Raw genomic sequence first — 12,503 nt, 5'->3', positions numbered from 1 at the left:
TTAAATAAGATCAGTTGTCCTCTGTACCTGAGGTCGTCGCTCGCTGCCAAAAAATCTGAAAACACTAGTTATTTGTTCATTTCTGTCATTGTGCAGACTCACCTCTTTATAGTGAATGTAAGAGGTGATTCTTAGAAAACCGACACGATTCTCCCACACAACCTCAGACTCGCTGTAGGAGTTAAAGAAAAACTCTTAATTGGCCTCAGATTCACATCTTCAGTTCGCCTCCAGACAGATTGTGCACAGACCCGCTGCGTGCCTCTGTTAGGGTTTTCACCAGCGCTGCAGCTTGGGTCACATGTTGGATAAAAATGTGTGCTTTTAATTTAAAATCGGTCTTCCACGTTCCTCCTCGAACTGAGAGTTTTTCTTAAGGTTCACAAACGAAAGCGGAATGAATTTCTGCTTGCGCTACTTTTCAGAGAGGTTATTTTTAAGATGATTCCTTGTTTAAAAAAAAAAGACTTGGGTTTGTCTCTAGGTGTATCAGAGAATCGTTTCCTTTTAGTGGGGTGAGGGGGCTTTTCATACAGACCAGTTTTCTAGTAATGCTAAATATTGCTCAATTTGCTGCAGTGGGATTTCAGTTTATTATGTTATGTAAAAAAATAATCCTGTTTACATCATTTGGGTAATTTCACAGACACTTCACAGCCAAACCTGTTGTCATCTGCAACCAGTTTCACATTTATTGTCAGTTTTCTTTAGAAAAGTGAATGTAACATCTAACTTTGGGGAAAAAAAAACAAGTTGATAAGTGTAAATGAGTTTCTCTCAGCCTTTATTGTTCTGACTGAGCAATGGAAGTTGTTTTTTTTCCATCTTAGGATTTGACCAAGTTTTGTTTGTTTGTTTGGTAACTAACCCCCCTCTGCTCCCCTTATTTGCTTATACACACCAGAGTAAGACTGGCTCATCCATTGGTTTATTTTCACTTGTGAGTGCTTCTCATTAAATATGGATCATAGCACTACAATATCTGCTTTCCACCTCAGACTGCGTTGTTCCCTAATCTCTCTTCCTTCTTTCCCCTTTCATGATGACTCCTCTACTTTCCCTTCCCCTTTATCAAGTTCTTCCTTCTTCACACTTGTTGGGTGGTCAGATAGAAGTTGTCACTGGGAATACTGGCATTAAACCCATTTGCCTTAAATGGCCTCAGCTGAAAAGTTAGTGAAAAACTGAATGTACTTCCAAAAAAACAAAACAGATATCTACAATTAAAGCATTGTCAGAAAAGTTAAAAGAGCAATGCCGAGACAAATAAATTAGGCAAACTTAATACAGTTACAGTTGTACCAAATATAATCCAACACAATACATTGCCAATAAGCAACCAAAGAAAAGAATTGCACATTTCTGTTGGAGCAGGGTTAGGAGGACCATTGGAAATATGAACAGAGACGTGTCTAAATAGGATATCTTGAATCATATTCAAAAGTTGTGGAACAAATAAGGAAAACAAAATTTTAGCAACTTCTGTTTTCACTCGGTGGTTTTGAAATGCATCTGGAATCATTAATACTCCAATGATACGGCGCTAACAAAGCTTTTGCAAGAAGCAGCGACATGTGCGTTTTTGCTCCTCTGATTTAAAGAGATCCATTCAAAAAATGTTTGCAAGATGCAAAGTTGAGTCTATCTGAGCATGATGTGCTCCATCTGGGCTTTTCAAGAAAAACAAAGAAACATGCAAATAAATAATGTCATCACAGTTCAACACAAATTAGTATTTTCCTGGTTGAAAGGGGGGAGAACGTTCTCAAAAAACAAAAAAAGAACAAAACTTTTTTTAAACAAATGATTAACAGATTGTACAAAACATGTAAAACCCTGGGATTTAAACGGGTTGTAATTTCTTTTTACACTGACATTCCTGCTGTTGACAGTTTGTACTCTGCGTAATGACTGTATAGTTGTTCACCTCCAATGAAAATGAGGCATGAGGAGACAGCTGCTCTACTGTCTGGGTCTTCAGCTTCTGTTGCGTGAAATAGAAACTTGGTGCTGCAATCTAGTGATCTAGGAGACTCATCTGTTAAAAGGATTATTAGTCTGTTTTTGTAATATTTGGTTGAGAGAATTAAAAATTACATTTAGGAAAGATTCTTTATTTTTTTTCCCCCTGTTACTTAAAAAGGGTGAAGATATCCTAAATAATATAGATCTGCCAAATACTGAAATGAAACTGCCACGTGGTTGGCCCACAAATGGATCCACTTGTTACAGCATGTGGTAAAACTTCTTCATTGCACATCTGCTTTGATAACATTCAAAGAGGAAATTACTGAGAATGATCAGAGTAAGAAGAATGTATAAAGAGGAGAGATGTTTCTTGGGTAGAGCCAAGTTAATACTTTTGTTCTAATTATACCTCATTGTTTAATTTTTAAACTTATTACATCAATCAGTCATTACTCGTTTGTAGTAAAAACTTTTTTTTTTTACATTTTGTCACATGACAACTACACACTTTGTTGGATTTTATTTGTATTTTATGTGACTGATACCCAAGTCGTGGTGAGGCGCGCAGAACGAACAGAAGCGCCGCTTGGGGCCTGCGAGCCGCGGATTCGCTACTACGGGTCTAACATGTTGAACTTCGTGGTTGCACCATTAGAAAAAGTTCACGGAGCGCAAATACTTCTGCAAGACACACACTAGGAAACTTTTATGTGACTACATTTATCTTAACTCGGGTGCTTTTACATCTTTGAAGCCTGATGGTAAATATTGCACCTAACTGCTACTCAGAACTGCAAACCTTACCAAGAGACGGCACGACTGGCTAGTTGACGGCAACTTGAAAGGTTTCATTCAGTCAGAAAAACCTAGTGGAGCACGAGGGGATGTAGACTGAGCAGAGACTGTGTGTGAAGTGATGGATGACACCAAACTAAAGCTGCTTTTCCATATTGGGCTGAAACTGTCCTGTCTTGGTAGCATTTTATTGATTATCTGAGTTAGACAATATAAGCATATTAAAGACTTTTTGCTGGTTCACACAAAGTTCTTCAGAGATTTCATCAAGATCAGACTCGCTGCCTTTTGCCGCTGTGCGTTAAGCCATGCATGCAGGCCAAATGCTCTGTAAATGTTTATAAAAACGATGCATATCTTAGTAGTTCACTTTTACCATTGTACTCATGTTGTCTGCAGCCATGTGTCAAACGTGGGCTGGAAGCCAACTGTAATGAACTCAAAGAGAGTTCAGAAGTGTCTCCCTGGCCCAGAATAAACACAGACGGGGGTAAAAACTGTTTAAAGGCTCCTCCTCTGTGTATGTTTTTTTTTTTTTTTTAAACCATAAAGAACAGAACGCAGAGAAGTGCATAAGTCAGCCATTATTCCTTTGCAGCTTTCAAATTGGCCTCGCTCCCAAAGAAAACTCCAGCTACACTTTTTTTCTCTAACTCTTTCTTCTTATCCGTCTAAGTCTGTCACGCTCCTGTTGTGCAGGGTTATTACTAAGGTATTCTGTGTAACATGGCATAGTTTGTCTTTTTCTCTTTTAATGTACGCAATCACTATTAGAAAAGGCTGACTTCCATCCCTTCTACAGCACGTACAGGAAAATGTAATGACCTTTGTTTTATGGTTAGTTGATCCAAAGGTGATTTTGTCTCTGTCATTGCTCTCTTTGGACATTTAATTTCCTCTTATTTGTGAGTATCTTTTACCCTGATGACACCATTCTCCAAATGTTCAGCTTCTGACCAACAACATACGGGCGCAAGTCACCTTGTCTGTCGATGGCTGATGTATTTAAACACTGTTAATAATCCATCAAAGAAGAGCCGGACAATTAACCGCGTATGACCGCAATTATAATAAACGCAATGTTTGGCTATGTAACAATTAATGGATAAGACCTGTCTTTTAGGTGTCGGTAAAATGTTTAGAGTGGGTTTGCCTCCACATGGAAGAGAGTTGCAGTAGTTAGATAATGTAATTTTATTACTTGTTTTAGAGTTTATATAATCAATACTTTTTTACCAGAAACTTTCAGGAATCTCCCCATAGCATTTAAGTACCGGTGAAACTGTTTAATACATACACTTGTATGTTGGTTGCACTTTATGTTCAACAAGGATTGATGTTCAACTCAATTAAAATCTATTCTTTTGAATAGGAATATTCTGATTAATAAAAACTGTTACATTTCTTGTTTTAAATAGTCCTTGTTTATAAACATCTTTATCTACAGATCATTTTCTGTTCAATTTATCACTAACTGTTTTTATCTCTTCTAACAATTTATTGATAAAAAAAAAAGTTTTGCTTACATCAGTAACTTTCGAATTCAAAGTCAAAGTCTGGTGCATCTTTCAACTTTTACTGCCAAAACTTTGACTTGTGCCACCAAAAGCCATGCACCTATTTTTTACTGCTGGCCCGGCATGAAGCTTCGTCATAAGCTCATAGAAACAACAGCCAGTTAAAACGTGAGCGCCATATTTAACACCCCAAAATAGGTTTGCTTTTAACCTGCTTAATTTCTGAAAAAAACATGAAACAATGAAGTAGTTGAACACATGAATAACAGATTTGTTCTTCTTCACGTAGCTTGTTATACTGATATTTTTTGACATGTGGCAGTGGCATCCAGGTTGATTTCTAAACATTGGGTCTTTTCAGTATGTCTCCCTGGTGTTTTCTAAGTCTTGCTAGAAGTGTTTTGTTTTTCTCCCATTTGGAGCACTGCTTAGAAATACCAATTAGTGGTCAGACAGGCTAATTGACATTGGAAGAGCATTCATTAACATTGAGTTTTAATTGTTAAGACATCTGTTTGCAGAGATATGATGTTTACGTGGATTGCCTGACTGCGCTGCAATCTGCAGAAATTCAGATGACAGAGGAGGCAGAAGCAAACATTTACAGGAACAGCGTTTGTAGGTGTAATGAGGGTGCACTGAGGTGACTGTTGAAAACCATCAGTCTAATTTCTATACCTGCTTCGTCCTTGCATGGGGGGGCGACAAGACAAACAGCATTGACCGGTCACCAGTCCATCACAGGGCAACACCCAGACAAACGATTATCCCTGCATGCACTCATGTCTAAGTGGAAATTACAGAGACCTGGTAACCTCACACGCTTGTTGGTGGAAGTGGGAACCAGGAGAGAACCCGTGGACGCACTTGGAGAACCTCCAGGCACCAGTGCCTTGCTGCTACAAGCCAATAGAGCAAAGGACATGCAGCTGTGCTTCTTTTTTATTTATTTATTCTGGCTTTTGGCTAAATGAGGACTTCTGACCTAAACTACCCATGAAACATCCCTATGAACGTGTAGCATTTGGTAAAGCACCAGGTAAATCCTTTTTCTGGGAAACCCCTGTTTACTAAAAAAATATAGTTTTATATACCACCTTTGTGGTGGTCCTAAAATGCTCAGTCTTTGCCCACCTTTTTTTTTTTTTTTTTTTAAAACTTGCATTTTATACCTGAGTCAAATGACACAATTCATTAAAAGCCTATTGTAGATTTATTTTTGTTAAATGTTGTAGAGTGCTAAATAACCAGAGCGTATCTGTGTGTCTGATTTGTTGCAGGTGACCTACCTGGGCAAGATGACCATTTCTGGGACTCAGTTCTTGTCGGGCTGTACGGAGTCGGCGGTAGTGAGTCTGGTGGAGCGCCGCGCCGTGGCCCAGCAGCAGGGCTCCGCCCCCCCGAGCAACTCCCTGCTGGAAATCCGTCCCTTCCAGGTGCGACTGCACCACCTGGATGAGCGCGGCGAGGTCTCGTTAACCGTGGACGCCTACCAGGTGGCGCGCATCGCCTACTGCACGGCGGACCACAGCGTGAGGCCCAACGTGTTCGCCTGGATCTACCGGGAGATCAACGACGACCTGTCCTTCCAGATGGACTGCCACGCCGTGGAGTGTGAGAGCAAGCTGGAGGCCAAGAAGCTGGCGCACTCCATGATGGAGGCTTTCCGCAAGACTTTCCAAAGCATGAGTAGCGAGGGGCGCATTCACAAGAGCGGCTCAACAGACGACTTTGCCGAGGACTCGTCCACGCCTGACGACTCGACCCCGGACGACGGTTGAAGTCGAAGACGCTCGCGTTCCTGATCTCTGTTCTAACAAATTGAGGGGTGACTTGGATGGACAGAGTAACTTCTCTTATTCACTTTCCCCTGCCGTCTCTTTCTATTTTGAATTTGGTAAAGAAAAAAAAATATATCCACTATATGAACCAACACGGCCAGGACGATGAAGTAGCCTAAAAATTGACTGAAGGAAAGGTAGATGAAACAGATTTGATAAAGAGCTTATAGACATTAAAGTACTCGACCCTCTGGAGGGTTCGAAGCCCCACATGTAATAATCCACAAAAATGGTATTCATGGTCTCCCTTTCAGCTCCTGATATTCTGCACCTCTCAAAGACTGCCTGTGGTGCTTTTTTTTTTTAATCCACAAAACGAAACAAATGCCATCTTTAGCCAATGCCATACTGACCTTTTGTTCTTCTTGCCATGTAGGGACCAAACACAAGATCGCAGGTGGCCTGTCCCAGGTTCAAGCCCAGAGTTTAGGACTGCTGATGATTCTTTATCTGTTAAATCTCTGCTTCATCACAGCAAGTGGGGATGGGGGGGGGTTGGCTTTCACTAAGGCTTCCTTAGGAGATCCCCAGACAGTGATGACAAAGCATGACTAAGAGAGAACTACAACTTATGTCTCCATTTCATTGGTAGTGAGAGATGAAGCAGTAAGAGATGATGGGGAGCGGGTTACACTTTAGACGTTCTCACTGGGCTGGAAGCCGGAGCATCTCTCAGACACCTTAATCGTCTTACGTCCGACGTTTGTTTTATGTATACCAAAATCCAGGCTGCGTTTTGCCTGTCAGATCATGTGCCTCACTTTCCCCGTCATCTCACAGTGCTTATATGCTTTTCTTTGTGCGTGTAGGTGTAAACGCTTACGTCTCTTTTCTGTATGCACATGCATGAAGATGCAAGCGCCTGGATGTGAGAGAGTAGGAAGACATGAGGAATAAGCGTATCAAATGGTGGCGGCCATTTTTTTTTTTGGTTTTATGTCTGAAAACGTTTTTTTTTTTTTTTTTTAAATCAGGCATGGTACTGTGACCATTTGCCAGCTTTTCTTTTTTTAATCAATAAATGACACAATATTCAAGTAACCGCATGAGTCGGAGCGGGCCCAAACGCTGACGTGGTCGGTACGCTAAACCGCAGCCATTCATGTGAACGGCTCCACGCCTCCCGGCCGCTGCAGAATGTATGAGTCTGTCTCCCTGCGATCGCGTCACATCGCGCCCGGTCACTTCAGGCTCCGCAGATCGCCTCGAGTTATCGCGACACCTTGAAGGGAGTGACAGCGAGTGGCACAGATATCTCCGCTGCTCTGCATCTCCACTCCAGGACCGCGGCGCTTTCTTGTCCGGCAGGACTTCACTGAACAGAACGAGTGCCATTCGAGTCACATGGCTTTAATCAGCACATGCAAGGCCTTGTAAAAGTATTACAACCCCTCCTAATCTTTCTTCTACAGTCACTTAAACATAAATTTTAGTGTATTTTGGGGGATTTTTTTAAAAGGTACACCTTTATAAGGAAGTGCATGTTGGTAAAGTTGAAGAAAAAGGAAACATGGTTTTCAAAAAGGTGCATTTTTTTATTCCCTGATTCAGCACTACGTGCAACCATATACCGTTTTGAATGCAGGCAACAAAGCTACATTTTGGTCGTGTCTTAGGAGAGCGCCTTCTTCCACAACGCTTGCAATGCGTTGCTTGTGGCGAACCTCAAATGAGGCTTCCTATGCCTGTCTATCAAGCATTGAGCAGCCTTGCCCTTGTTACTTGAAGGCCAGATATGTTGCATGAGCAACTACTAGTGCTGTTAAAAGATTTCCTGCAAAACAATTCGTTCAACAATGGCTTTCTCCTTTCCCCTTGTCCATGATGGGTGGGAACCACTAATAGTCATAGGTTCTCCTGCCTGAGCTGTGGCTTTCTGTAGCTCCTCCAGAGTTACTATGGCCACCCTGGCTGCTTGTCTAGCCTGTTGCATCAGGTGGTTGTGCCGTAGCTTTTTCTCTGGCCTGCCTGCTTCGTTCCTTGGTCTTCATATTGCTTTTTGTTTGCTAAAAACCTCCGAGGCCTTCACAGAAACAGCTGGATTGATACATGGATTAAATTACACACAGATGGATTCTGTTCACGAATTAGGGGACAATCGCTTGCAGTGGATTTCAGATAGGGGTGTCGGAAGTAAAGGGAGCTAACGAAGCCAATGGATGCTGCGCTTTTATTTTTATGCAAAACATTCTTAAAACCATGTCATTTTTCTTCCTCTTCACTAATATGCTCAAAATAGCCCCAAGGAAATGTGTTGAAAAGTGTGATTCACAAAAATGTGAAGAAACAAAAACAAATTGAAGGCGTATTAATACTTTGGGAAGTTACTGTTAACCTGGCCAGCCAGACTGATAATGTGTAGCACTCTCCGTTCTGCACATTATCACTCTGGGTCTGAATCCGTTTGGGGAAGCTGATTGGACAAAGCAACACCTAGTGCCCGCCTACCACAGGTTGGTTTTAGCCAATCACGGTATCAAATTAAAATATAAGCCGCAGACGTCATGCAAGACCACAACAAGGTAAGCTAGTCCAGGCACTTCTTGCTGTTACGCGCGTCCTCCTGCGCTGCCGTGTTTATTTTGGTCCGACCGCTCTTGCTTTCGTCTCAGCGCTATGTCCCGCCCTAAACCTCAATACTGCAACGTGATTGGCCCGAACCGCTTTTGGTTCTGTCACAAACGGTTGAAGCCGGAGCGGTACGAGATGGACTCTGGTGCGTTTGTGAACGCGCAGACACCACGAGGATTCAGCTTGCAGGCAAAGGTTATGCGATTGTACCCATAGACAAGCCTAGATACAACAATACATACGATATGTACACAAAATGTATTTGCTCAGTAAGCTTATGTAAATACAAATGTATCACTTTCCAAATATTGCAACATAAATGGTGATAGCTATTTTAAATAAAAAAAAATTATTGAGAACCTTTTAAATGCTGAAATAGTGTAATTAAGCTGAACTGTGAAGAAGTGGAGAGGCTGATTGCGACGGATGGAAGTGTGTGTGTGTGTGTGTGTGTGTGTGTGTGTGTGTGTGTGTGTGTGTGTGTGCTTGAAGCTAATGTGGAGGGAAGTGTTGTGTAAGGAGAGGTGGGATGTGAGGGGAATGTTTGTAAAGCTGTAGTTTACTGTGCCATGTCTGCCTTACAGCTCAGATGCGTGTTAAATGTTAAGGAGGGAGGGCGGGGGGGGGGGGGGCAATGTTACCATAACTGTTTTCTATATGGTGTTTGTGCAAAGATCAAAAACACAGTTGCATATAAAGCATTTACCAAGATCCCAAGATGGTGTGGTCTGTTTTGTCTCCACATCAGTCCTCTCCCTGCATTTATTCCCCAAAGTAAACCAGATCTGGGCTCAAAGAGGTTCCTCTTTTATTATTCTGTAAACTCTGCTGGGTTTTAAACGGACTGGATTCCCTGCTGCGGCAGCGTGTGGGAGGATAAACAGCAGGCGTGCTCGGTTTCAGAGCAAACAGAACGGCTCAGACACATGATGTTCTGACAAGGTGCCAGCACAGATGTAAAGCATAACCTCGCTGTCCACGTAAAATCAAATTTTTTTTTGTTCGTGGGGGTATTCTTTGCTGCAGTCAGTGAGACGTGTCCCTCAGCTCTAAGCCACCAGTCCCAAAATATGCAAAACTATGACCAAGTTCCAGTATCTCCCACTTCTGCTACATCAATTGTCTTTTTTTCTTTTTTACTTTGCTCGTTCCCACTGCCAAGAACAATCTCCCAAACATGGTGGCATCTCCAGTGTTTCCAGTTTTACTGCCACCATTCCTCGCATTCTTTTTTTTTTAAAACGGCTTCTTTTTTACTGCTCTGTTGTAGTCTTCCCCTGTTTTGTCTATAAAAGCGCCCACATCAGTAACAAGATAGCTGGTTCCTCTCGGGCTTGCGTGTCGCAGGAAATCATTTTGCAGCCTAAGTGCTTGCGAGGAATTAGATGCAAAATGGATGCTGAGAAGGCTGAGGAGGATGCTAATGGGCCTTGAAAGAGAACACTGCCCCCCTCTGGGAAGCACAAATTACTGCCGCCGCTTTTGAAGCTTTTTAGCATTCGTATTTTGAAGACGCCTTTTCCTGTTTCTAGGGCTTGTCGTCCTTTCTGCTAACTGTACACAAGCTTCACTGTGGCCTCGTGTTTATCGCTGACCCACTTCCAGTGACGCTGCTGTGCCGAGGGGTCCTGCTGGGGCCCAGGAAAGAGGCCACCCCCGGCCGGTTGCCTCTGCCTCCGCTGAGGCCCGAGCCAGCCGCAGTTCACAATGCTGCTCTGTTAGCACTCCAGTTGGCCGCTCTTCCTTTCCTGAGTCTCACAGTTGCCTGTCTATCCCCCTGCCAAGGGCCTACACACTCGAGGTCAGTTTGGGAAACAAGCGGTGCCAATATGGCTTCTGATCAGACTGCTTTTGAGTTTCTGTCTCGGCCTCCTTCGCTCAGCGGGGCCCCTCGGAGTAAAAGTGTGGTGGAGTACTGTAAACATGTGTGAAGTGAACCGCGGCCTATACATTCTTTCTGCCCGTGGTTTGACTGAAACGCCACAAATTTTATTGCAATAGATGCAAAGTTGAGTGGTTCGCCGTGATGAAAAAAAAAAAAAATTCAGCTCTTAGTAAAAAAAAAAGGCAAAGTGACAAAACAATAAATTGTGGTATTGAGGCAGATGTAGGATTCATGAAATGTAATTCAAACAATAAAACACTTGTTTTGATGCTATTCAGGCACCAAGAATAAACTGGATTACTAAGAAAAATCATCTCAATCAACTGGGATAGCATTCAAAAGTTTATTTGTTTCACTAATTAGGCTCAAACTTTGACATTCATCCATAGTCATTTTACACACTGTGTGTAAAATGACTATATTTCAAATACAGAAATCTTATTTTTATGGCCGACTCAATCATAGGGAAGATGGCTGACTTCATTTCCAGCGGGCTGATACAGACACCCACCTCTTGCCAATGTAAACTGTGGCTGTTCACAGGTTTCTGTACCCAGGCATATAAATGGAAAATTGAGAGGAAGGACGAGATGTGGTAAAATTAAAGGTTATCCAGCAGCAGGGATAAAAGGACAAAAGGAAAGCCCGTTCAAGTATTAAGCCTCTCCAGAACCAGAGATGGGCGTGTCGTACTCTGGTGAAGGAGGAAAAAAGGACTGCTAGTCCGGTCTAACGTCCTCTCCTCATCCGGGAGCCCTACCTGCTTCCCTCTCTTGACATAGACAGATGAGCTCTATGGAGACGCTGGTTTTATTTTCCATCAGGGTTTACCACTTTCCTGCCCCGTTAAAAGAACCTTAATGGTTAATGGTGAAATGATCACTGTGCTTGGTTGCCCAGCAAATGCCATACTTGATTGTCAAACATTCAAAGCAAACCATCTGAAGCCCCTTATTAAGGCGAGCTCTGCTTCCTGAGCACCTTATCAGCTCCATGCTGCTCTGCAGTGATGCAGGATTTCACGCGTTGACGCAGAAAGACGATATTTCTGTATTGAAAATCCTGTTTTTATAAACCAGTTTTTTTTTTTTAGAAGCTATTTGGTGTTTCCATGATCATTAAAATAAGCAGAAATAAATGTTTGCAATATATCTCATTGTACAATGTATCTATTGAATGTGTGTTTTACTTTCTGAACTGAATCACCGCAGTACTACAATAAATGGACATTTTGGTGATATGGTAATTTATGAAGATGTGCTCTTATACTATAACAAACACACAAAAAACAGTATTTTGTAGTTGCTGTGTGAATGTTGTTAGCTGAATGGCGAAACTAATCGACTGCAGCTGAACAGAAGCAGAAACCATTGAGTAAAGGTAGTTGGAATCTCAATGGAGGAAGCTGTCTTGACAGACATACAGAATAAGCAGATCGAAAAGGAGATTTAATGATCATGTGGGTCAAAAATGATGATGAGGACATTGTCTAACTCGACCCAGTGGGTCGGACGGAGAGCCCTGAAACCGCTTGGATAATAAGCCACAGGAACACGTTCAAAAACTGAAGATGGCTCATTGCTCCACGAAACCCCGAGCTTTGGTTATCATGGTGTCATCTGCCTCGCTTTAATCTCATTTTACCCTTTTTTTTTAATGACTGGCTAATGTTCCTTTTTAAAAGTTTAGACTTTCAGGGTTTTAGGATGTAGTAGGAGAGTAAATGATATGGAGCCCAATGAATTCAGAGATTCTAGCCCTGCTAACATTTGACAAGGCGGCGCACACATTACAAGACACAGTTCCATATTTTATCCAATTCTATAGAGAAACTATTTCACTAGAGGTCAGTGACTATTCTGAACATTTGAGGATAATTTATGAAAACCTTTAGACCTGACAAAATATAACTGTCTCCTCTGACTA

The 12,503-nt window shown here is 42.1% G+C and overlaps 1 protein-coding gene across 1 annotated transcript in view; it reads left to right on the top strand.

Annotated features, from left to right (window-relative positions):
- The window catches only part of pid1 (phosphotyrosine interaction domain containing 1), a 42,930-nt gene extending 33,521 nt beyond the window's left edge, over positions 1-9,409 (top strand). Inside the window, exon 3 of the mRNA XM_012859417.3 lies at positions 5,561-9,409. Coding sequence (XP_012714871.2) covers positions 5,561-6,061 — 501 coding nt within the window. The 3' untranslated portion in view covers positions 6,062-9,409. The remainder of the gene's footprint in view (positions 1-5,560) is intronic.
- The last annotated feature ends 3,094 nt before the right edge of the window (positions 9,410-12,503 follow it).

This window comes from Fundulus heteroclitus, chromosome 18 (genome assembly GCF_011125445.2).
Source record: "Fundulus heteroclitus isolate FHET01 chromosome 18, MU-UCD_Fhet_4.1, whole genome shotgun sequence".
Taxonomy (NCBI): Eukaryota; Metazoa; Chordata; class Actinopteri; order Cyprinodontiformes; family Fundulidae; genus Fundulus; species Fundulus heteroclitus.
Note: the sequence above shows the minus strand (reverse complement) of the source record. Positions and strands in the feature narration are given on the sequence as shown.